The sequence below is a fragment of the Temnothorax curvispinosus genome, unplaced genomic scaffold (genome assembly GCF_003070985.1).
Source record: "Temnothorax curvispinosus isolate PA1 unplaced genomic scaffold, ASM307098v1 QBEX01007734.1, whole genome shotgun sequence".
Classification (NCBI taxonomy): Eukaryota; Metazoa; Arthropoda; class Insecta; order Hymenoptera; family Formicidae; genus Temnothorax; species Temnothorax curvispinosus.
The window spans coordinates 308,935-334,281 of NW_020217514.1; the positions used below are offsets into that span (position 1 = coordinate 308,935).

Below are 25,347 nucleotides of genomic sequence, written 5' to 3' on the forward strand. Positions count from 1 at the left end.
TACGGAAAATTAAAATTACTACGGAAAGACTACTGTAGTTTTGAAAAAAAGTACACGAAACTATAGTAAATATTACAGAGTTAATTGCTAAAGTTTTGTGTGCTTTTTTCGCAACTACAGTAACTTTTTCCATAAGAATGAGGATTTCGGGAAAAAAATCAAGATAGATCAAGACGAAAAATTATAATCTTTATTACATTTTAGATATGATTCGAATTCGTCTTTGTGATCGATATAGAACTTGGTCACCATATCGTAGCCCTCCTGCGTGTTGAACGACGACGTGGCGAAATTGATGATGCCGTCCCAGAGGAAGGTCTTGTTCCCGAATTGCTCCATCACGGTGTACCAATGCTCGAGCAGGAAGTTGAACAGGGTTTTGTAGCCGGTCGCGCTGCCGGTCATCATACTGAAGATCAGGTGGATGTCCGCGTCCGTGAAATTCTCATTCCGGTCCAGCACGGATACTTGCAGCAGTCTGATGCGGCGGACGCGAAACCGAAGCGATATTAATATTTATTTATCATTAACGTATTTATTCATTTGCTCAAGGAAATTATCTCGTCTGTCTTACGAAGAATATAGTCGAACAAATTTAATTTGCATTAACAAGACAAACACTTGCGTTTAATTTTTTCTTATTCAAATAGCGTACGTATTCGAACTTTTAAGTGATCCATTTTACTTAAACGGCGCGAGCTCTGTTTAAGTAAAATGGATCATTTAACTAAGCTCGCCGGGAACGACGAAGAAAATAGTCCTCGAGAACTTCGAGAAAATTGCATTTAACGACTTGTTTGATTGTATGCTATGAGAAAGAGGATTTATTTAAAGCTGAAAGCTCTGTATATTTTGAATACCGTAAATTTTGTGATACTATACCGACCTTTCGATCTTGTTTGCATCCTTCGGACACCCGGCGAGGGTCTTCAGTAGGTATATAGGTGCGCTCGTTTGGCTTCCTAGCTAGACTGGTCTTTGGGAAACTTATGACGTGCTGCAGTCCGAACTCCCATTCCTCGTCGGTGCCCCATTTGAACACGGGGCAGAGGAATTTATTGGCGACCCTGCAAAGTGTCATTCTTATGAGTTCGTTTATAATGCTTTCCGTTATCGATAAAACGTGAGATTTTTTTAACAAGTATATTTAAAACACTTTAATTAAACTACGTGAACTGAAATGGTTGAGTATGCATATAGTAAATTTCTCGAGTAATTAAATTAATTAACCCTAGGTATACACATTTATTTTTCGCATACGTAGATGACACACTGGGGTCTGGAAAACTCCCGCTACATTTTTCATTAGAACTTTTGAGAAAATGATCGTATTTTTCAGAATAAGCCTAAAATTATAATAAGTACTAATAAACACCTGTGAAAAATTGTAACCACTAAGTGTAGAGAAAACGTCATTTTACTCTAATTGCTTAAAAAATTCATATCTTTTTTGCTAATGGAGATAATCAAGAAAACTTTGCAGATTTTGAAAGAGCACATTTCAAAGTAAAAAAAAAAAAAAACAATTTGCCGCTTAAATACTGGAATATTATCATCAAAATTACAAGGCTCTAAAAATAACAAATTTTCAAATTTCTATTTTATAACGGTTTTGCGGTATAAAAGTTAAAATCTTTGTTAAAAAAATACAAATTTAATGACTTATAATGCACATATTTGCTTATAAAAAAAATAAAAATACAAAATATAAAAAAATTAATCATTTACATAGATTACGTCATCTGTTTAGTGCATTGAGTGCACAACAAAGTTCGATGAGAATCAAAACAGATTTACTTTAGGTGTTAATTATTGCAGAACCAACAAATAACTGATTGTTTTGGCAGTTGCTAGCTATTGAAGAGACTTCAAATTTTTTTTACAAGGCGATTCTACCCCCTCTTCCCCCTATTTATTTATTCTACCAATGGTAGAGTTTCAAAATTTAACTGGGGTCCCGGAGACCCCAGTGTGTACCTAGGGTTAATTGTTCGAATCATAATTCGCTTTTTGACGATTTTGGACACTGACGGGTTTCCTTTATCCGGCTCCTCGTCGGTCAACCATTTTTTGAATTGATCCCTGGCTTCCTTAACGCAAGGTTCGTATCCAGCACGGCAAAGGAAGTTCTGCATAAGACCGCGCATGTGAGTTCTCCAGGAAGGTTCATTAGGTTTTGGATTATCTCCAAGTTGCAAGTAGAGAGGCTTCAATAAGTTTCGAATGTACGCCTGAAATTAAGTATATTTTATTTAATTACTTAGCAAGGCACAAAATGTGATACTTTTAGTGAATAAATTGAATAAGTCGGAAACTCTGGATATATATATGAAATAATAAATTTTAAAACATAATAATAAAAAAAATAGGAAAAGAAGAAGAAAGGAGACTAATTAAAGTTAATAAAGCAAATGTGTATACATGTGCTAGTTAACATTTACTGAGTTTACTAGTATAGATATTGTGCGAAATATGGTGCTACGTGTAATTTCGGGTGATCGATATTTCATGTGAATGTTATCCTTTAAATGATTTAATATATAAACGTTCGATACTGTCAACACCGATTGTGTCTACTGCGAATTCTGCTAACGTTAACATTGGATACTATCTACACCTACTCTATTTTGCCACTTAACGTTGGTATTGAATATTTATTACTTTATTGAATCAGTAAAAAATAACGTTTTTTCTCACCTCGAATTTCAAATATACGTCCAAGCCCTCGATCCGCCGACCGACATGATGAATCATTGTGAATACCGGTTCCCAAACCACGTGGTTCTTTTCTTCCTTGAGGAAGAGAGTCATGTTCATCGCGATGCCGAAGCACAGCTCGCCGGCGTACGCCAAGTTCCACGCGTCGTGCAGAAGCTTCGCCCTGGTTAATGGAGGTATCTTTTCGCGATTTGGCCCTCGCAGATATTGCGACAACATCTTCCAGTTGCACGAGTCGTAATTCACCGGGAACATTCCTGCGAAGAAATATTACTAATTGTTAAAAAAAAAAAGATAATTTTTTGCGTTTTCGCTACATACGATATCTGTAAATATCTTGATTTAATCTATGATAAATTTTTCTCAAATATTTAAAGCTGCAACATTTATAGGATATATCAGAGAAATTAAATGGCAATTGTTATATAAAAATGTAAAATGAAATATATCGAAACAGAAATCATTGTTTTAATCAATACCATTAATGTTGCAATTTGCCGTTAAAAAAATTATAAAAAATATCCACCTACCTATTTCTTCGGGATTGACAATAATAAAATTATTTTTGTTGGTGATGTCTGTGATAGTGAAATTCTTCGGTACGGTTTCTTTTTTCAGCCATACAGTCGGTTTGGTATTGTTAAAGTTTAATTTATCTTGTGCCTGCATCACGATCGGGATGTCCCACTGATATGACACTTTGGCCGTCGATTGCGGAGGTATATCTCTCAGATAGACTTTCTAGAAACGCGAACAAGATATTATGAAAAAGGATATACACACAATAAGAATTTTTTTAAATTTTATTTTTTAGGAAAAATTTAAATTAAAATTTTTACATATTATTGTCTTTTTATCTACCATAAGTATTTATGTAAATAATTATGTGTAAAATAAAGTGACAAAATATTTAATAAATTTAAAATAAGATAATCTAAAAATTTTTTAATTTAATATGTACCAGATAAGAATTTTATAATATACTGGATAACCAACAATTTAATAATATAATAATAATCCAAAAATATAAAAGTCTACCAATGGGCGAATTTCACGAGCATTCGCAAATTAAATCTGTTATATATTTTATATTTTTGTTGAACAAATTTCGTTACGCAAATTACATGGAAATTACGACTTCTTCTAACTAATTTATGTGTTTCTATAGAAGCGAGGCGTCTGCAAGTATTGCGCAACACACGTATGTAACGCAATTAAACTCATTAGTCCTTGATTTTACTATTGCTTTGAAACGATGCGATTATTGTAACGCGTGACGCTTCGGAGATTAAACATGCTTGTTAATGTAATCAGTTAACAAGCATTATTTCTTTATGACCAAGCTTATTAACGCTCATATTTCTTCTGCGAAAAACAACATATTTTGTTTTGGATAAAAAAACAGTGCATTTTACAATTAACTTAATAGTTGCGCATAATCATGTAATAATATTTTATATTATTATTTAAAGTAAAATATACGTTAATGTTTTTATCAAAATTACATCTTTATTTATTCTAGCATATACGCATTTTACTTTTAAATTTCTTAAATAAGTAATGAAGTATTTAATAATTTCTTCCTCAATTTTATTCAATAAAGGCATTCAGCATAATAGAATCAGTATTACTGATCTCGCATTACTCTTTGTTAATTCTCGCCATTGAAACAAATGTAACTTCCGTTGACGAGAGGAATGCTTCAACCGCGAGTAAATAGCATATACGTGGCCATCTTCGTTGCTTTATCTGTGCGAAAATCGCGTCTGCCTTCCCGCGTCGCGCGTCCTTGCAGGAAATAACGCTTTACCTGAGTCCAGCTTACCTGAGTAAGATTAATTTTTCCAGTTTCGTAATCGCGAATGACCGTGACCAACGGCACTCTGTCCCGATTGATCCACGAAGCGGCGATGCCGTTGATGGTCAGACCTGGTGGCAGATTGTTCGTCTCGTTCGCCACGTCGTTCAGATAAGTGAAGATATCATTGGCGAAAAAGGTTCTGTGATCTCTAAACATGAAAGGCGATATTTCGAGATATATAGAGTCTGCGAACGATTTGTTGTGAAGAAAAATAGTCGGGAAGCAGTGCGTAACAAAAATAACTTGAAAAAAATCTCAATTGCTTTGAACAATTCTCAATTGCTTACGCAAACTTCGATAAAAACTTAAAAACTTAATTTACTTCTGTATTATGGAAAGGCGGAAGTTTGGTTTTATGTAAAAACGCTAAATTGTCGAATCTAATTGTAGAATCTGCTTCCCAACTAATTGATGGAGGCAATTACTACTCTTTCGATTGCTGATGGAAGAAATTTCTCAAACTCCTCTGGAACAAGTCGCGCCCAAGAGTGTAATTAAGCATTCGGAAAACCAACTCGGCTGTAAAATTCAAAAGGTGAAATAATTAGTTTCATTAATTTATATAATCACCCAAGATTTTAATTTTACTTGAATTAAATACACAATTATTTGTCAGTAATTATTTTCTTTTTTATATTGTTATTTCTGTTTATAATTAAATTTTCTTTTTATATTGTGATGCAAACTTTTTCCTCGAATGTTAGCTTCGTGAGTAATATATAAATTATAATATACTTTTCATCGTTTTATAAAAGTACTTAATTATTGTAATTTATTTTAATTACCTTTTGTCCATGTTGCTTCTTGCCTGATGCCAGCCACTCTTGAGAAAGGTGCCGTTTGCGCAAATTCGTAATATAGAGGATACAACATCGTCATCGGCCATTTTCCTTGCGTCTCGTTTGGATTGAGCTGTTCAAAATACATAATTAGTTTCTCTGGAATTAACGATATCGCGATTTTTATTATAAAAATGTAACAAACACAGAGTTTATAATATAACAATATTTTATAATAATTACGAAACTGCTTCTTTAATATATTTACAATCGTAAAAAAAAAGACATCACTATACAATTAAAAATAAAATCGCAGACTTACATCGATTGTCGCCATGGATGCCAAGAACGAGTTAAGAGCTTTGTTAATCGGCGCGTCGTTTCGCTGGTACGGTGTAACGGATTGACCGATCCATTGGTAGAGAAGCTCGTACGTAGTGGTCCAGATCAGAGAGCTGCTGAGTTCACTTTCTCTGAAAGAGGATATTTTATTTTATACATGCCACTTCGCGGAGGTATAGAATTATCCTTGTATTAGAATTGTATATACTTGAAGAACATGAGACCCCAATTGTCGGAAGCTTTGGAAATGCTGTAAAGCGGAATCGCCATTACGTCCAATTTCGGTAAGCCGATGGAGCTGTTGAAGTAATCTTGTAAATAATTCACAATTTTTACAACTTTGTTGGGAACATTAACCAGCGACTCCATGAATTCTTTACGGCCCCAAACCTTCACCTGCAGCTTCATTCCATCCATCTCGTTAACTTCATTTGTCGGCTCGATGTTTTGCAGATCCGAGATCATGAGGGCGAATTGATTCGTCGACATTCGAGGTGTCTCCGCGAACTCTTCCTCGATCTTGTCGGACGACTCGTGTCGAGAACTTAAAAGAAGACAAAAATTAAAAGTAATATTTAATTATCAGTAAACTGGATCCAAAACTGAAGTTAACAATTTATAAAACAAGTAATATTTTTTTTACACTTGGAAATCGATGCAGCCCGGCGTAATGGGAGTGAAAAAGTTCGATATTAATGTCTTCGGTATACGTACATTACCGGCGTGTTCGTGAGTGCCGTTAAGCCTTTAGGATACGATACAGTCAGCTTGAAAGTTGATTTATAGGGTGGCTCGTCCATGCAGGGGAACATCTTCTGCGCGTTGTCTAACTGTAAGTAAGTGGCGATGAAGGGGCTGAAAAATGAGAAGAAAGATAAGTAACGTAAACTTCATTGTCATTCTCACTGCGTTATTCCGTTATTTACAAAAAATCTTTTTATATTCTTTTCAAAAAAATGTTCTATTACCATACAAACGTCTTTAAATTTTTGTAAATTATGAATTACATGCTGTTATTTGGTGAAAAATTCGAAGCACGCCGTCGTCTGTTGATTGTATATAATTTTCAAGTTTAATCTTGAAATTTAATAAAAAAATTGTTACTGTACTTACTGTTTTCGACCGTCGGAATCCAAGTACGCGCTTTTATATAGGCCAGTAGTCTCGTTAAGTGTAAGATTCCCAAGATACGTGATGTCGACTTCGCAGGAAGTTCCTTCCTTCAGCATTTGTTCCAGATGAATAATGTACCAAGATTTCTTACTCTGCCGCTCGGTCCTTGCGATATTAAAGTACTCATCTGGCGTCCTGTGTCACATGTCAAACATTGACAGAATGCGAGATTTTATTAGGATTTCGAAGTTCATTGTTATAAACAAACAAATTATAAGGAAATGTATTTGAGTTCTGCTATTATCATTATATGAGAATGCAATTAGTAACAATAATTACTAGAATTCTAGTTGAGAGAAATTATTAGAATTATTAGAAATTATAAGAATTGCTGCTGTAAAAATGCGTACACTTTCCTCAAAAAGTTAAATCACTAAATAGCATTTTATATTTAAACTACGAAATTTTTGTGTTAGTTTAATTATGTGTTAGTTTAATTATTTCATCTGCTTACGCTTCATCAGTCGGTGATTTGATTAGTCTGATGGTGACTAATGAAATCTCAAGATTCGGATGGATGTTCAATGTTATCCTGTCGCTGATATCGTACGCGGTGAAATTGATCTTGACACGACCGTTAAACTGATTGCTCTCGATGAAGGGTATTTTGATATCCACGTGGTAACTGGTCGGCCTAACTTCATTAGGTAATCTATACTGACGCATTTTTGTGTAGTAGATATCGTTCAGATCGATACTGCGCTTCCATCGGCCCTGCGATCAAACGAGCAATTTTTTTTATATCCGACAGTTGGATTACCGTGATTACGGTAGATTTTTTTTTTAATTTGTTGACACTATACTTCGGTATCACTAATGCTTCGAGGAAGACCGGGCGATATCGCCGACAGTAGAACGAGTCCCGACAGCAACGTTGTCCACATCATGGTGAATGGCACAGAGTGAACCTGAATATTGTAGTTGGTATTCAATGTAAAATTATTTAAACGTTTACTTGCTTAGTTAATTCGGTAGGAAGCAGTTTGGAGTCAAGTAAAAAATTCGGTGCCACAACAGTCAAGATTTCTTATCTTTTTAAGAACTCGATAAAATTAATATATTAAGCTCAGAAGAATAAATTATAAATTTTTAATTTTTAATTTCATCGTCGCGTCGCTAAATTAACGTAATTAAAATAAATCAGAGATAAAATAAAGTAACATTGTGCTAATTGAAGAGTGTAATAATCCTTTCTTAAAAACTTGGAGAAAATTAAATTTTTTCAAAGATCTAAAAAGGTGGATCAAATTAGCCTTGCACTTCTCGATTGTATAATCTTAATAAAATTTTGTACTGCTTCCATGAATGGAGTATTCTGACACTTCGTAGAAAGGATTTACTTCGCGTTATGGAGAATCGCGGCTTAATCGATTCCGGGTGCTTACGGCGTGTTATCCTCGCGGCAGGCGTGCACGCCTGAGGGACGCAGAGGACGATCTGTCAGCGGCGCGCGATCGCGGTTTACCAAGAGCTTACACGGATATCACCGCGGTACCGCTGCACCGCGCCGCGCCGGTTGACCTTGATACCCCTTTAAAAAGAGGCGACTTCCTCTGGGAAGAGACGAGTTCGGGAGGATTTCTGGAACGACCGCGTGATAGCGTGGCCGCGGGCGAACTGTTGCCTGGGTGGTTCCACGTTCGCGCGGCTTGGTGCGCCAAAAAGCGGCGGAAACGCGCGGAAAAACGCACCGGGTGCCAGTCCCGCGTGATGTAACACCTCGAGAATCGGATTCAGATCCACTTAGGGCAAATCGGCCGGGGGGATCGTCCATCCATTATTCAATTTGACGATCGCGGCCGTCGTGTTGCTGAAGGGGAGCCTAATCGCGCCGGAGTCAATCCGGATGCGACGAAGAGAGACGACGACGTCAACGGCCAATCTGCGGTCAACGGTGTCGACCATCAAATGGGGGAACAAAGTGCGTCTCGAGCATCGCTTGTTGCAAGGACCTTGGCGCCATTGTGCTCCCCTTTGGACTCACTCCGTGCCAGCGTGCGTACTTGTCTGTATTACGTCGTCATCGCCGATGACACGTGCCGTCGATCTGCGTGCCTGCTCCTGGTACCGACCCCGGACCAAGCCCAATGTGCACTTGGACTACGATACCATATCGCCTTAATTGAACTTGATGGAGTGTTTTTGTTCGCTAGTTCTTCTCTCGCTGGGATTCTCGCGCAATAACTGGGTTAGTTCGAAGCTATAATCGAGGACGCGACGGCTATACGAATTTGACAATGTCATCTGTATGATATCTTATATATTTTAGAAGAATATTGACAATGAAATTTGGGAGACATCTATATGTACTTGAAATCGGAGCAAAAATTAAAAAATATGTTCTAATTAAAAAGGATTATAAAAAGATAAATATTTATACAGGGTGGATGGTAATTCGTAGTACAACCGAGACTAAGGTGATTCCTCGTTCCAAAATAATCGAAATTATAATAGAATAATTTTTTTTTCGTAGGCTTCGTGTGAGGGTTCGTTTTCCAAATAAACGACTTTGAAAATCTATGAAGTACACGTGCACTTAACTATATCTCGACTAAAAGACTGCTATTTCTGATGTTTGTGTTTTTGTTTGGAGATATCAGTAATAATAAATCTTTTAATTTTTTACTTTAAAATTTATTTTAAAAACTATTGAAACTGTTGGTCTTTTTGTTGAATACAAAGTTGTGCTCTTTTAATTACAGGCTCATGAATTTTTGCGTTGTCTATAGTAGCAAGCTGCAGCGGATAGAGGATAACAAGAAAAAATAGTTTGTTGACAGTCGAGGTCCGGAACATGCTCTTTGAACTAATCGGAGCACTTCCAGATCTTGACTGTTAAACAAACTGTTTAATTTTTGCAGATGGAAAATTTAGTTTCACTCTTATATATATTTTATTATAAAACACTGAATCACGGAATCACCGTTTTTATAAAAATGTTATTGTGCGACTTCTTTTATTGTTTGTTATTTATTTATTAATTTTAAACTGATAATTTGTTAAAATTTTATGTATATATGTATATATGTATATATACATAAAATTTTATGTATATTTTATGTATATATTTTATATATATACATAAAATTTTATATAAATGTATTTTTTTTATAATTTTTTAAATATAACGCTAAAAGTTTTTAATTTTTGCTTCAAGAACGCTCCAAACTTCAATTATATGAACATCTTGTATTAGTATTACTGCTGCAAATTGAAAATGCGATAACTTAATTTAATTTTGTTAAATGTCTAATATAGAGTAATTAGAAAAAAATAGATAACAAATATCTGAAGAATATACTATATACATTACATGCTCAAAGTATTAAAAATTGTATAAAGAAAATATAGAAAAGCTTTATGGAAAAACTGCTGTTACGAAAGATAATAAAGCATAATTGTTTAAATAGCATTATTTAGCAATATTTTAATGTTGTTTTTAGTTACAACTAACAATAAGTGTTGTTTTTATAACAAAAAATATTTATCACAAATAATAAAATTATTTTCTTGTACGTTATTTAAATATTCTTTTTGGTCTTCTGTTTAACTTCTCTTTTTAATCATCATTCACATTTTGTGAAAATTAAGGAAAAAACTTATTGAGCTGGTCGACTTTATCTCCTGTATCATATTGTGCGATGCTGTGTTATCATACTGGACTTAGTTCCACGTGTCACGACAAAGGGGAGAAGGCTGCAAGGCGCGCAGAAAAGTTCCGATAGCGGCTCTAATCGCGAATTATGGCAGAAGCAGCGCATAAGGATAAGGAGCGAAACGAACGTTGAGAACGACACGGAGAGCTGACGAACGAAGAGAATGAGTGGGGGAAACCCGCGAGTGTTCTCGACCAACATCCACACACGGCGTCACAAGGTAGAACGGCTAATTGCAGTTGTACCTGCGTTACCTGTGCGCCGCCACGCTCGCGATTTCGTTTCCGCGTTGGATGCGCATTCGTTCTCCAAAGCCGCCTTTTCGTATTTTCGCGCATTTTCGTTGTCGTTCTTCTTAAAAATACCTTCGTATTATTCATTCAATATTTCTTCAAATTGGAACGATGCGGCGAGGATCCGTTAGCAGTTGGCAGTCCTATGGACAGCGAAATTGTAAGTGGATAACAGCTGTTTTTGCTTTTGCCATCGTTGCTTTTATGTCTATAAATTAGCGTTGATGGAATTACATCAATTAAAATAGAAATCTTTATTTTAAAAAATGTTTATAGTATTTTTTTAAGTTAAATTTTGAAAATTATAATATCTAATTTTAAATCCTTATTAAAAAATTTATGAAAATAATGTTTAATGTCAGATATAAAAATAAAACAATATTGCATTATACATTTTGAAGTTATATAAACTGAGATATGTGTTAGCTACAATAAAGAAGTAAAGTGGAAAACTAACTAAACTTTGGAAAATTATACTACGTTAAATGATATTATTTTTAATAAAGGAAAAAAATGTCTTTGAAAATATACTTTTACTGCATAAGTGAAAAATCTTTCATTTAAAGTTAAATGCTCTTATCAGAAAGTTATATACGGTGTCTTGATAGTTAACGCTGACAATTATTAATTCACTTCCGTTGATAAATATCAACGTCCGTTATTCTAATTGTTTTATTACTGCAGTATCAGTTGCATTTGTCAATTAAATATACACCGTCATATCTTCGATACTTGAGAAACAATTTCTATTTTACTAAATTCGTCTTTATTTCAGAATTTTTTTTACGATTCGCTTAAAGAAGAACATTCAAATTAACTTATTCAGATTTCGCTTTATCGTTAAATGTGCAAATATGAAATTGCTTGCATCGATATGAATGGGCCCGTAAATTAATCAACTAAATTAAATCATTGCGCCGAACTATTGTAGCTCGTTGATCGTTGACTTTTTATGACGGTTATAATCATGCGAGATTTTGAGGGTCGGTTTTCGATCCTCTATTACGTGTAATGCAAAACTCACAAGAACTAATTTTATTTATTTAGTAATTTTTGAATTTTTTTACTTTATTTATTTAATCATAAATTAATAACAATCTGGAAGTCGGATTCACATTTACAATTTTATATTGCAAGTATATAACGATATGTTAATGTCAAATAACTCAGTCAGTTAAATGATTCATTGTCAGTAAAAAATCTATTGAATAACTCAATTAGTTATATTCAGACAAGCTTGTAAATATTCCATGCGTTAAATCATTGAAAAATCAATAAAACTGTCTCTCAGAACAAATATATAATCTTTTAAAATATGCATGTGCATGCACGTGGAAGCGGTGTCACATCAATTTCGAGTATTTCGAAATAATTCTCTCGCGCATTAATTATGTTATTACTGATGCTATCTGTTCGCTGTGTTACATGTGTTGCCAACTTTGAGATTACCTTCGATATTCATTTGTAATATCTTCGTTACTAATGCTGATACCATTGCGCAAGTTTTTACCAACATTTCAACATTTCGTGATTGTTGCAAAAAAAGAAATTACATTAAAAATTAAATTTTAACATGATACTTTCGTATAGACTAGAATATCATAAGATTTAGTTTTATATGTGGAAGATATAAAGATATATACAGGAATATGTAAAAACTACTAGATTTTTTTTATTTAATGTTAAACTTTACAAATTCAGCTTACTTTATAATATTAAGAATTATACGTACAAGTAAAGAAATTTTACTTGGTATCTGAGTACTTGAGTATATCTATTGGGCACACGGAAAAAAATGATCCTGTATATCAATAGCATCAGTCACATCAGTGTAATTGAGATAAAATCTATTGATGCAACATGAATATTAACGAACAAAAACAGTGTTTTAATAATTTAAATATTTGGTCCAATAAATATCCAATTGAATTAACTTATGTTTGTGGCAGCCCGAGACGTTTAATTGAGCAATTTTATTTTTTCCCGTGCATCATTTGCATCTGTTGAAAATTCAGAGAGTTTATTTTAAACTTCTGTTGGTACAGACTTCTGTCTCGAACACAGCATTAAGATATTGACATTTGTTTATGTGACAGTCACGTTCACATGGTGTAACGAGAAACGTGATATAACATCGTCGTTGACGCTACGATGTGACATAATAATAGAGAATTTCCGGACAAACAAATAATAAGAATATTACTTAAATAAGTAAAGAAGAAGGATTAACAGATCCGTAGATATTAATCTCAACATCAAGAGAAGATGCGATATGACATCCTTTTAGTGTGCTTTACCCGTTTTAAAGGCATTCTCTCAAAATTTTTATAGCAAAGTCAAAAGTGCATAATGCGTTTTATTGAAAACAAACTTTTTCAATTAATTTAAATATAATATTTTAAATTTTACTTATAGGTGCAAATAATGCTTATTTTTCTCGTGCTACGGTTTTCTGTGACGATGCGAATTTATTTCATTCACTGTTGATGCGTTATAACTTCATAGTATTTGATGAAATGCAATGCAAACAAATTTTAGCTGCATTCTTATTATACACGCGATGAAGTAGTAACAGTGTACTATGGAAAGTACGCTTGTTTTTGTTGTGAATATTCCTCGTTAGAAGTTACGCCCGCTCAAAATCAATGCTGACCGTCGCCGCTAATACCGTGCGAACGGCACCGATACGAGCGTTATCGGCGCGACGGTGATTACGCGAATGCTGGGAGTTGATACGTAGTCGGCCGAGGTGCACGAGTGCAGGACCTTGAAACCGCGTCTCTTGCCGCTTGTTGCGTTCACGGGCCTATCGCGGATTCCTGCGATCACGGGGAACCAATTTCGATGACATCATCCGCATATTATTCCGCGATTCTAGTGTAGCACTACTAACGCGAAATTCGTCGCGATACGATGGATGCGCGCTCACGGATAATTACAATTTTTCCTTTAAAACTGGTAGGGACAATCGGTATATGCGCCTCGCCTCGAGTCGTCAATTGTCTCGGCGATGCTTACAAGTCTTCTTTATAATTTTCGTAATTATTTTAATTGCTTTTAATTGCTTTAAGATTCTATGATTTAATCAATTGATCGTAAACTCGAAATTACTGGTCTCGATTATGCCGGCTTGTTATATTTCTAAGAAAATAGATGTCTATTAAATAAAATATGTATGCTGAGAGAAACATTATCTGAGAAAAAGGGAAATTTTTCGTCTTCAAAGATCAATTTTAAATTTTCTTTTACATTTATAAATATCTTTATCTTCTTCTTCTTATTCTCTTTAAATTGTTTATATTATTCATTTAGCTTATCTCTATCAATTTGTAATTATAATATTTTTTAAATAAATGATCAACTTATAATTTCTTTGATATTTAAATTAATTAGCTATTTAAATCGTTAAATATTTATGAGATAGTTTTTTTAAGATGTATAGACTATATAATATAAAAACTTTCTAATTTTTATTTCTTAAACATACGAAACTGGAGAATGTAGACGTTCCTGCTTAAATGATTTTTTTCAAGCTTTTTAATTTATCCAATCAAGAGGAAAAATCAAATTATCAATTTAGAGAAGAGTAATAATATTTAATAACTTGTAACAGTTATAACGTGTCAAGTGGCCCGTTACCTGATCGCCACGATTGACGGTCATTTTGAAAGTGCTACAGCCCATTAAATAGGAACAATAGGCACGAATGTTGAGTGCGACAATAAACGTGCGCATCCTTTTTATAGCGGCTCTAACACTTTCAGCAGACTGCATGATGCAGACGTATGAGGGTAACACCGCGCTGCCTCCGCCCTGCGAGGAAATTGTTCACCAACGAAAGGGTGGCTGGTTCTTAACGTACAAAAAGATTCTCTCCTTCGTTGTCCTGATTGTGATCGTTGTGATCGTCGCCGGCCTGATCGGATGGAATATCGGCACAATGCCCAAAACAAGAGTAAGTAATTTATTGTAACTTAGATTGTGTTATCATTATTAATAATTTAGTATCATGATCACAATTGATATTTTGTTATAGCAATTTTAAATGCAACACTTTTGAGGGAAAAAATTAAAATTATAAAATAAAAAATTTTCACATGTAAAAGAAATTATTATTTTAAAGACATTATTATCTTATTGCCATAAAATTTTAATTAATAAATCAGTGCTGTTTTACATTTATAGCTTTAAAATGCAAAATAATGGAACATAAGCTATCACTTTAATAATAATAATAATTTTTCTCAAACTTTGCGCTTTCTGTTAATTAGATGTACGATCCATTAGCTCTTATCGAGGACGAGGTGGAAGAAGGGGACGATGTCATTACGGACACGATATCGCCTTTCGTTCACCCTTCGAGATACAGTCTCGAGTTGACGCTGTCGAATGACGTCAACGCGACATCAAAGCTGAAAGGACGAGTTGTCATCGAATTTCGTGTGGACGACACAACGCCATTAAACAAATTGTCTCTGAATGCAAGAAATATCACGGCAACGCGTTATAAGTTGTTGCTCATAGAAGAGAACGGCGCGCGAGCAAAAAGAAGGCGTAGGAGACGTGCCGAAGATGACGATAAAGGCGGCCAAGTGAACGCTACTGGTATTTCCTTCGAAAATGTCGTATAAATTTTCCACTCGTCGATATTTCTTATCAAAATTATTTTCTGCTTTTTTGGGATTGTAATTAAAAAGAATACCTCGCGATCGATACGAAATAATTTGGCTTATATATATAAGCCAAATAATGTGATCAACTAGTTACTTTAAATTATTTTTTAAACATATGTTAAATATATGCAAAAATTTACACTCTTGGGTGTTGTAAGTGAGACTAGTGTTTGTTAGATTTGAATCGTAATCTATGTCACGAGTGTGACTCGTGCTTGTTTCATTTGGATAATAATCTGCACCGCGAATGTAATTCGTTGTTATAAAGCAACGGTTTAACAAAGCAACAGATTTCTGGTAGTGAAATATGTGCGATAAGACGACGACTAGCTTGCAGCTGTGTTAATATCTAGTACAGTAGCGTAGCAGGTGGTCAATTGTGTAACCTTCGCGATAAATTCTAAATTAAAAAGAAAAATTATTTTATTTTTACTGTTTTAAACGTTACGTAATTCAGCTGATTAAACATCTAGTTTTATTCTTCAATTTATAAAAAACTGGTAATTAAACGACCACTTTGGAATTTATATGAAACTTTCGTTTCCTAGTAAAAATTACGTAATCAATTGTGTCTAATGTCGGACAACGATTTGTTCAACGCAGACAATGCTACCACTCTGGCTCCTACTGTGATGTCATCTCCGCAATTGGATAATGAAACAACGCGCGTCGTTGTTACGGATGTTCCTCTAGGAAACGTGACCGTTTCGGCTAACGAAACTTCTCCTTCGACGAACGAAAGCTCGTCCGTGGCCGATGAGAAAATCGCGGAATCTGTGAACGCGACGACGACGCCTGGATCGACGACGTCCACCACGGTAACTTCCGGTAACGGGAGCGTAACCGATGTGGAGATCCAGCGATATGAGGAAGATGCTAATAACGGATTACACGTGATATATCCGGCCGTCGCCATGAATCCGGGGACGTACAGCCTGGAGATCGATTACGAGATTGTGTTTGATGGAAAGGCGGTTTATTCGGTCAATTTCAGAGAGCCCGGTGAAGGAAAGTAAGTTTTTTCTATGATTACAGTAACAAGGAAAATTAATTAACCAATTGCTAATTATATTAGAGAATTAAAACAAAAGATATAACTACTCATAATACTAATAAAATTTTTTGATAATTACAAAACAAATTGCCTAGAAGTTTAATATTATAGAGTTATTATTAATATTCTTTTAATAATATAAAAATAATAAACGTATTTTTTTATATACTTAATCTTTTTCGTTTTACGTTAAAACTGTTCATTTTTAGAATATTTAATATTAATCTCACTTAATGTTAAGAAAAATTTCTTCAAGTATTATCGTTGTATTGTATTTTTAAACGTGTTTAGTTTAACAGAACCATGCTTTAGTAAGTTTTTCAACAATTCTACATATATTTTTAGTAGATCGTTAATCGGGACGCGGCTGAAACCCGTGGGAGCCTCGCATCTCTTGCCTATCTTCGACGACGTAAATCTCAAGGCTGTTTTCTCGGTGTCCGTGGCACGTCCGCGCGAAGCGCGAGCCCTGTCGAACATGCCTCTCAATATCTCTAAAGACACGTGCGTATATCATACTGTTAATTATAGCTGTGTCAACGTTGCGTGCTTAGAGAACTATATCGGTTTGAAATAGCGAGACTGTCCAGTTTCACTATTGTTTTCTCAACTGTGTTTTTTCAAGTGAAAACAGAAAAACATTGCATAAAACAAAAAATTGAAAATCGCCTGTAACTTTAATCATTCCTAATATGGCAATTTTTAAATGCTATCAGGCTTTATTGGTTTTGATCAATTTGATCAGTTTGACTTTTTCTTATTTCAAATTAAAGTAAGATTAAAGTGAGTTAAAGTAAGATATTTTTTTCATTAAAATATTAATTTGGTGCAATTTTTTTTGTGAATTAATTTTACGTGTCATTATTTTTTTATATTTTTTTTCCCACGTGCGCAATCTTTATGAGTTGAAGAAGTGATCAGTGTGTGACTTGTATCTTTCAAGATCGGGTGATCGAGTGATCGACACCTTCAGCGATACCCCGTTGCTCTCGCCTTACAATCTGGCTTTCGTAATGGGCGAGGTCGAGTCGTTGGGCGAGACGAAAACGGGACTTGATAACGCGACGAGGGTGACTTTCTGGGGCGATCCGAAGAGGCGATCACGGGGGATTTATCTCCTCGACAAACTCGACCAAATTGTTACACATTTGTACGACATATTTTCGATGCCTTATCCGCTACCGAAATTGGATATCGTCGCATTACCGTCGCGAATCGTCGATAACGCCGGAAGCCCAGGATTGATATCATTGAAGTAAGAGAGATCGTGGTGTTATTGCATTTACAAGAATATAATTAGGTTACTAGCAAAATTATTTTTTGCTAGAGAAGATTGTAATTTTCTCATAAACTTCCGAGAGATAATAAAATTTTACTTTTAAATGCATTAATTTTAAGATTTTGTATGAATTAATTTCAGATTTTAATTTCTAATTTAAAATGCAGTTTTAATAAAATATCAAATACAAAACATTTTTAAATTGTAATAAAGTCTGACAATAAAATAAAATTTAAGCAAGATTTGGTTGAAGAGCAATTTTTAGTCGATATAACAATTGTATGAAAGATCTTTTGAGGCAAGAAATCTTAATTATTTAAAATACTAAAATTATTAAAATACATGCTTGCTATTTATATTTAAAAATTGCGACTGGATGCAAATGTATTGTCAGGCTAATCCATTATACTCTACAATGGTTGTACGTTCGACATTGCGTTATATCAAGCTAAATTGTTTTCAAGGCAATCGCTCTTCTACGCCGCGGATCGATCTCCCATGGTCACGAAGACGGACGCGTTAAGCGCTCTGATAAGCCTGATAGGAGAACAATGGCTGGGCGGTGTCGTGAACATGAAGAACTGGACGGACGTTTGGCTACTTGAAGGCTCCACTCTCCACTTGCGACACGCGATGATCGAGAAGGCACATAATTGGAATAATATTTACGACATCCATTAACTCTAAAAGTGCATACCGACGTCCGACAAACAGTATTTTGTGCTGCAACATACGTTAAATTATATTAAACGTATACTTTATGTTAAATTATATTAAACATAATTATATTAAAATTATGTACTTTTACAGTTAATATATTAAAGCATATATTAATTATTTTAAAAAGGTAATTACGAGTAAATAAATAAAAGGAGTTTTACTTACACGGTGCAAATTTACAAAATTTTTTATATACAAATGGAAAAAATAAAATTCTTTATACGGAGAAAAAAATTTAATTTAAATTTTATAATTGTTTTTAAATTCTTTATTTTATATTAATATTAAAAATTGATTTTTTAGTATTTTCTTTTAATTTGGTTTACAGTTTATGCTTATGTTACCTTTTTGAAATAATTGATTCACATTTCACAGTGTCTAGATAAGTACAGTATTTTCTTCCGAGGAAAGCAAAGTTTTTATAAGATTTTATTTTCAGATAGATTCGTCATTGGACTCTAATCATGCCTTCCTTGCTAATGTGCAATGGGATGCCATGGAAGAGGATAGCTACAGCGTTTCAAAGCCGCTGCAATCGAATATAAATCCTGCTCATTTGGATTTTTCGGACGACAATGCTCGACATAAGAAAGGTACAGATCATTTCTTCCTCGAGCAATGCTTGTGATACTTTCAAGTATCATTATCTTGCTTTTGAATACTATTGGCATTAGTATTTTACTTTCAATATTAGCTACATCGATAGTGGAGCTGTGACTATTCGAACATTTTAATATTTGCGTATTCTACACAAAAATGCTATTAAATAAATATGAAACATTTGAATATTATTATAAGAACACAAATATCTGTATGTTAATATTTATAACTATTTAAAATTTGCATATTATTTGAATATTATTACAAGAATACAAATATCTGTATGTTAATATTTATAACTATCTAAAATTTGCATTATTTATTTTAAATAATTTTGTAGCTAGTGAAAAAGTTTATATTGCTTTTCAGCATATTTTTTTCACTGTTCTACGCGACTTTTCCAATATTCAACAAGTATTGGAATCAGTATATCTCTCTGAACATGCAAACACGTGAAATAAATGTCGGATAATCTCAGCTTTACTCGAAAGGCAGTATCGAATATTATACGCTCTCGTAACGCTGATGCATAATGTGACTCTGCATTCCGATTGCTTCTTGTAGGTGCATGCTTGATTCGCATGTTGCATGGCGTGATAAACGATACCGCCTTTAGGAACGGCTACCGGAAATTCATAGCGAGGTGGTGGGTATATCACATTATCGTCGTTTTATTCCTTCGACCGCCGCGCCGGGCCGTCGCGTCGTACGTTCATTAATCGTGTAATCCCGACATCGACGTTTATATCACTCGCTCTCGGCCGTTCGCCACATATGCGCGGTACAGCGTTGATTCAGTCATCGAAACGATAATCGACGCGTTTTACAGCGAGTTATCCCGCTGACTTTATGGTAATGCCAGTCGTTGAATGTCACGAGCTGCCGACCATTATTTCTCATGCTTCTTTATCGGACTCGTTACATAAGTGCACCTATCATCGATATACATATTTCGTATGGCATTGAACGTCGCAATGTCATACAGATAAAATTGTATACAATCTTGTCGCGTGATACATACAAAGGGATGCATTAATATAGTGCTCCATGTTTCGCTACAGAAAAATACTGAAATATTTAATATTTAATAAATTAATGTCTTTTTTTTAGGAACTATTCGACCGCGAACGTTGACGATTTCTGGGAAGCGATGGCGGAAGAAACTATCGGATTACCCATCGAAATCACGTTGGCCGAAGCAATGAACTCTTGGATTTCGCATCGAGGGTATCCGATTGTTAGCGTCAAGAGAAAATATGAGGAAGGCACCGCTGTCATTCGACAGGTGAGATTTAAATTCTACGAATTAAATTGCGTACTTAATCTCTTACGGGAGATCATAATTTGCATCAATATGTTTCTCGATGTAAAATATTTATTATCATCAACTATATTATATGTTGCACAGCTAAGATTTACGTATGAGCAAACATTATCTGACACTCAACCGACGTGGTACGTACCGCTTGACTATATTAACAAAACGAGCAATGATTGGTCATCTCCGACAAAGCTGTGGTTGCATTCCGAAGCGGAGATGGTGGTGCATAACGTTAGCGCTCAAGATTCTTGGATTGTGTTCAATGTGAATAAAACAGGTTAGCTACATAATTTCTCTCAAAAAATGCATCCCTCAAAAAAATTTGGCTACGAACAATTAAGACGTTTTCATCAGAATTAGCAAAATATTTTTTTCATATGAAATTATTAATTGAAATTGTTAATGTGTTAATTATAATTTCTTTCGATGATTATCTAATGAGAAAATAGAGCATTATAATAAGAGTTGAAGAAAGAGAGAGATAATTACAAATTTTATTATTTTAAATTGTTAAAAATGGGCGATAAGTAAAATTTATCTGGATATTTTCAGATATTTATAGGCAAGCAATTTACATCGTCTAATAAAATGAGAAACATTTGTTTTACTTTGTATTTTAATTAATTTCTGACGCTTTTCTTTTTCTTTTTTAATTATTTTTATATTATAACGTAATTTTAATTTCTTAACAAGTAATTCTTTCAAATTTTACTCATGCAGAAAATAACTTCTTCTTCGAGAGTATGATACATTAAATTTAATATCCTCCAATTTAATGAAATTGCGAAACGGGATGCAAGTATCTGGCCCTATCGTTATTAATTGCCTTCAAGGTTATTACCGTGTGCACTATGATGAGGAAAATTGGAAGCTCCTGACGCAGGCTCTCGAGGAAAATCACGAGGCTCTTCCGGCAGAAACCAGGGCGTCGCTCATCGACGATGTGCTCGGACTCGCCGCGGTCGGTATGACGAAATACGCGACCGCTTTCGACTTTATTAAATATATGCAAATGAAGGAACGGCATTACGCTCCCTGGGGTGCTCTGATGCGTCATCTGTTGAAGTTGAACGGTCTCCTTTACGAAACATCTGGTTTTAGCGCCTTTCAGGTAACGCAATATGCTTATGAACAGAAAAGAACATCAAAAGAACATATCAAGTTAAAGATTTTTGGTATAAATTTGTTAAATTATTTATACTTAATTGACATTTAAGAAGTTATTGGTTTGTAAAATATAATTAATAAGTCGATGAATATTTTGTGAAAAAAATTTCTAGCTGCAAGCTAAAGATACAATGTTAGTCAAAAATAATTTAATTAAATGCCTTGTGAACATAACAAATATTTAATATGATATGATGAATAGAGAAGAATCACATTGCAAAACTATTGAAAAGAAATTTATATTTAATACTTTATTGGTATCTTTATTATTAAAGCAATAAAGAATCTCAAAAACTTAAGAAATCCAGAGGTTAAAATTTATTTGAAAAAAAAGAGTATTTAAATTAATTTGTTATTTTTATCGCATTATTATTTAATTTGCATTATTGTTGAATAGTGATACGATGAAATGACTTGATGAATGGATCGTTTGCAGGAATTTACATTACAATTTACTTCGAAATTGTACTCGGACGTGGGATGGAAAGTCGATGAGGGATCACGACTAACTTTGACCGCTCTTACGATAGCTTGCGCGTTCGAGAATGCGGAATGCCTCGAATGGGCCAGGAGTCATTTTGCAAAATTGAAGGACCATTCCGATGCGGACGAAGTGTAAGTTTGATAAAAATGCCTAATTTGTAATTCGAAATTCGCTCCTATTTACGTTCATACAACTTTTAAACAATAATGATATGTGGCTTATTTATACAGTCTTTATACAAGTCGTTACTTTTTTTATTCCAAAATTTTGTTATTTAAATAAAATAGAATCTTGACTAATGTGCTATATATTTTTGCCTGTCTTTTTAAGATTGGGAGCTGTATTTTTATTAATATTATCGTCGATAGAAAATTTGTACTATCTAACAATAAATCACTAAATTGTTTCAAAATTCGAAATAAAAATTGCTGTAATTTTTTTTTATGACAATTACACCGAAACGCATAAAAAAACAATACTAATCCTATTTATATATACTAACTATAACGCGCAACATTATGCGCATAACATAAAGAAAATAGAAAAAAGTAATATTTGTATGATGACATTTTCGAATTAATTTTCATTTTTAAAAGAAAATTTTGATTTCACGGTCCATTTTGGAGGTAAAACTTTGATAATTTTGGTTGCTTAGTGTGCCGGCGTACGCACGCGAAGTGCTGTACTGTACGATCGCACGATACGGCACGCGGAATGAGTGGAATTACTTCGTCGAAAGAGCAAACTCCACCGCAGATCGAGATGAAAAAAATCGCATTCTATCAGCATTTGCATGCTTTCAAACGCCATGGATTCTGCAATCGTAAGTAGAAATTGTTAGTATAATAAGTTAAAAATTAAGATTATACATTTTTTTATTATCGTTCTAATTTTTATTTGGAGATAGAATTTTTAGAAATTGGATAGTTAATAAATAATAGATTATCTATTTCTAAGTAAATTTTTTTTAGATTGAATTTAATTTCTAGTTAGAGCAAGATATTAAATTAAAGTTAATTAAAATTAAATAGTGTGAAAAACATGTTCAGTAAAATTTTAAATAAAAAGTGACAGATTCTTTACACATTGATTCAAGAAAAATCTGCTAAAGTATTAAAATTTTCAAAAATATCCTGCAAAAATATAAAAACTTGACAGCATGTTTGCGGGGATATAATTCATGTTAATGTATGTTAGGGTACTTAGCGAGCTTCTCGAGGGGAAAATGTACGACGAGGACGAGACGCAAAGGATCTTAAGAAGTTTTCCGCAAAATCCGGTCGCTGCGGAAATCGCCAGCAAGTTTGTGCAAAATAATTGGCAGGTTATCGTCACAAGGTACTTTGCAAACTTCTTATCTCTTCGTCAAACTTGAAAGCAGATTACGATGTTCTCTCATGTCTGTTTAGATTCTCCAAATGTCGCCCGATCGTTAAAGCTTTCGCATTGGCGATGACAAACGGCTTGATCAGCGAGGAAGACTTTGAAGACGTAAGTATGATTTAATATTACACTCGCAGAAATAATAATTTATACTAAAATAATAAGACAATAGAATAATTAATCATAAATGGATTCACTATAATCTTCATTTTTATGTTGGGAAAAATTTCCACGTTTCTTTCTGCGTTATTGAGTAGTAGCTCACAAAAGACATAATCTTTTCAAATATTTTACAAATTGCAATTGTACAATTTTAATGTCTATTTGATCCTTTAGTTTCAGACTTTCAGCGAGGATAATCTCGAAAGCATAAAGGTCGTGGGGTATACCATGGCGATGGTCGAAGCGCACGCTAAATTCGCGATAAAGTGGTTGAAGGAATCCTTACCGGAAGTGCAGGAGTGGTTAACGGCGAACAATTCCACGGAGACAGCGATATGAATTGTGAGATCCGTCGGGTGCAATAGGGATGAAGGAAACATCCCCCGCGCGCGCCCTGATAATTTATCGATTCGCTCTCGTATGCGGCGGTTGGCACTCGCGCACGCGAAAAGAACTGCGGGGAACGCTTTTTTCTACGACAACAAGTTTTATTTCTCCGTATGCTTTTGTCAAGCATGATTACAAAACCAAGCAACAAGAATCTCGTCCTTATATCGTGTAGCCTTAGAACGACGGTCGTTAGTATATAATTAGTTAGTAGGTACATATTTAACAAACGATATACATAATAATCGTATCTAACGGTGATAATTATTATTCCAATGTTTACCGTAAAACTCTCCCCGTTCACGCTCACGTTAACGGCGCTCTATTGCTATACGGTACGCTCGTTTTATAACACACTATATGTTATATCGTTACATAATAATCTATCCGCGTACCGTTCCTTATACTCTCCTCGCTTTTAGCCTAACTCGTTAAATGCGGTTTAGTACGGTATTCGCAAAAGCTATCAAATATACGCAGTTCGAGGGTTGGAAGCGATGATTTATCGTCGGTCGGGGCCTCGGCCCGTTGGAGATTAAAATCACCCGCGGTATATTAAAATCGAAGTCCTGAACACACCGCGAAGTCTCACCTCTTCGCGTATGTCGAAATCGCTCGAGACGAGTTAAAATCGCAGAACTGCGCAGCGCCGATTTTATATATAATTCGACGACGTCCAATCCACTTTTTACAATGCATTTAGCGCTAAATGCGACTTTTCCTATACACGTTTATATCGATTAACGTATCCTCATACTTAGATGAGCTACAAAAAAATGACATTAAGAATTTATCCAGACAAACTTGTGTAGCCGCATAACTATATGCATAAAGAAAATTATTCAAATGCATTTCTATCATAAGAACGCGCGTGAAATGCGATTGAATAATTTTTTTTATACATATGCTTATGCAGCTATGCAAATTTGTCTGGATAAGTCTGTAGACAGTCGCATTTAACGTTTAACTGTGGCTGCAGTTTTTATTTTATGTTTGCATACGGGAATCTCGTGTTGAAGCCCAGCGCATTTGGCGCTAAATGCGCATTCTGTTTGCAAATAAAGTTTCTCGATATACGAGAATTGTTCTAAAAATGTCTTTATTTTCCGATCTCTCATATGTTGCAAGGGTTATTTTCGAAACGAAACATATCTTCTAACGAAGCATATGGATTACATTGCACGTGAATATTTTTATCATGATTTTACTACGCTGACAATTAGAATTCATTAAAGACGTATACGTTTTTAATCGATTTATTTTTATAGTCTTACAAAGAAGATCTATCGGACCGA

General features: G+C 34.4%; 2 protein-coding genes across 4 annotated transcripts; one reads left to right on the plus strand and one right to left on the minus strand.

Moving 5' to 3' along the window:
- Positions 1 to 168: 168 nt before the first annotated feature.
- On the minus strand, positions 169 to 8,500 carry LOC112457330 (aminopeptidase N). The gene is given in 16 exon segments (XM_025020311.1): positions 169 to 478; positions 887 to 939; positions 941 to 1,067; positions 2,032 to 2,231; positions 2,698 to 2,975; positions 3,249 to 3,459; positions 4,544 to 4,727; positions 5,008 to 5,098; positions 5,365 to 5,491; positions 5,681 to 5,831; positions 5,909 to 6,244; positions 6,415 to 6,555; positions 6,814 to 7,008; positions 7,328 to 7,587; positions 7,677 to 7,781; positions 8,259 to 8,500. Coding segments are annotated over 15 exon segments (2,748 nt in total). The 5' UTR covers positions 7,761 to 7,781; positions 8,259 to 8,500.
- A 2,120-nt stretch (positions 8,501 to 10,620) lies between these two features.
- Positions 10,621 to 25,134, plus strand: LOC112457373 (thyrotropin-releasing hormone-degrading ectoenzyme-like). 3 transcript variants are annotated; one of them, XM_025020380.1, is made up of 17 exons: positions 10,621 to 10,982; positions 14,569 to 14,777; positions 15,094 to 15,427; positions 16,099 to 16,507; positions 16,895 to 17,053; positions 17,493 to 17,804; positions 18,293 to 18,473; positions 18,988 to 19,141; positions 19,713 to 19,794; positions 20,259 to 20,433; positions 20,557 to 20,746; positions 21,303 to 21,580; positions 22,073 to 22,251; positions 22,776 to 22,943; positions 23,318 to 23,458; positions 23,530 to 23,611; positions 23,840 to 25,134. In XM_025020380.1, the coding sequence occupies exons 1-17, from the start codon at positions 10,934 to 10,936 to the stop codon at positions 24,002 to 24,004; spliced, it is 3,267 nt and encodes a 1,088-aa protein (XP_024876148.1). In that variant the 5' UTR covers positions 10,621 to 10,933; the 3' UTR covers positions 24,005 to 25,134. The 3 variants fall into 3 exon arrangements, with proteins under 3 accessions (XP_024876148.1, XP_024876151.1, XP_024876150.1); XM_025020383.1 differs by having other exon boundaries at positions 10,622 to 10,982; positions 14,590 to 14,777; XM_025020382.1 differs by having other exon boundaries at positions 10,624 to 10,982; positions 14,587 to 14,777.
- Positions 25,135 to 25,347: the final 213 nt, after the last annotated feature.

What these genes read in the sequence shown, in the direction of transcription:
- LOC112457373 (XM_025020380.1), top strand. Translation starts at nt 10,934, where the DNA reads ATGCGGCGAGGATCCGTTAGCAGTTGGCAGTCCTATGGACAGCGAAAT. An exon ending in CCAGGATTGATATCATTGAA is followed by an intron (nt 17,805 to 18,292) that starts GTAAGAGAGATC and finishes ATTGTTTTCAAG; the next exon opens with GCAATCGCTCTTCTACGCCG. An exon ending in CGGAAATTCATAGCGAGGTG is followed by an intron (nt 19,795 to 20,258) that starts GTGGGTATATCA and finishes TCTTTTTTTTAG; the next exon opens with GAACTATTCGACCGCGAACG.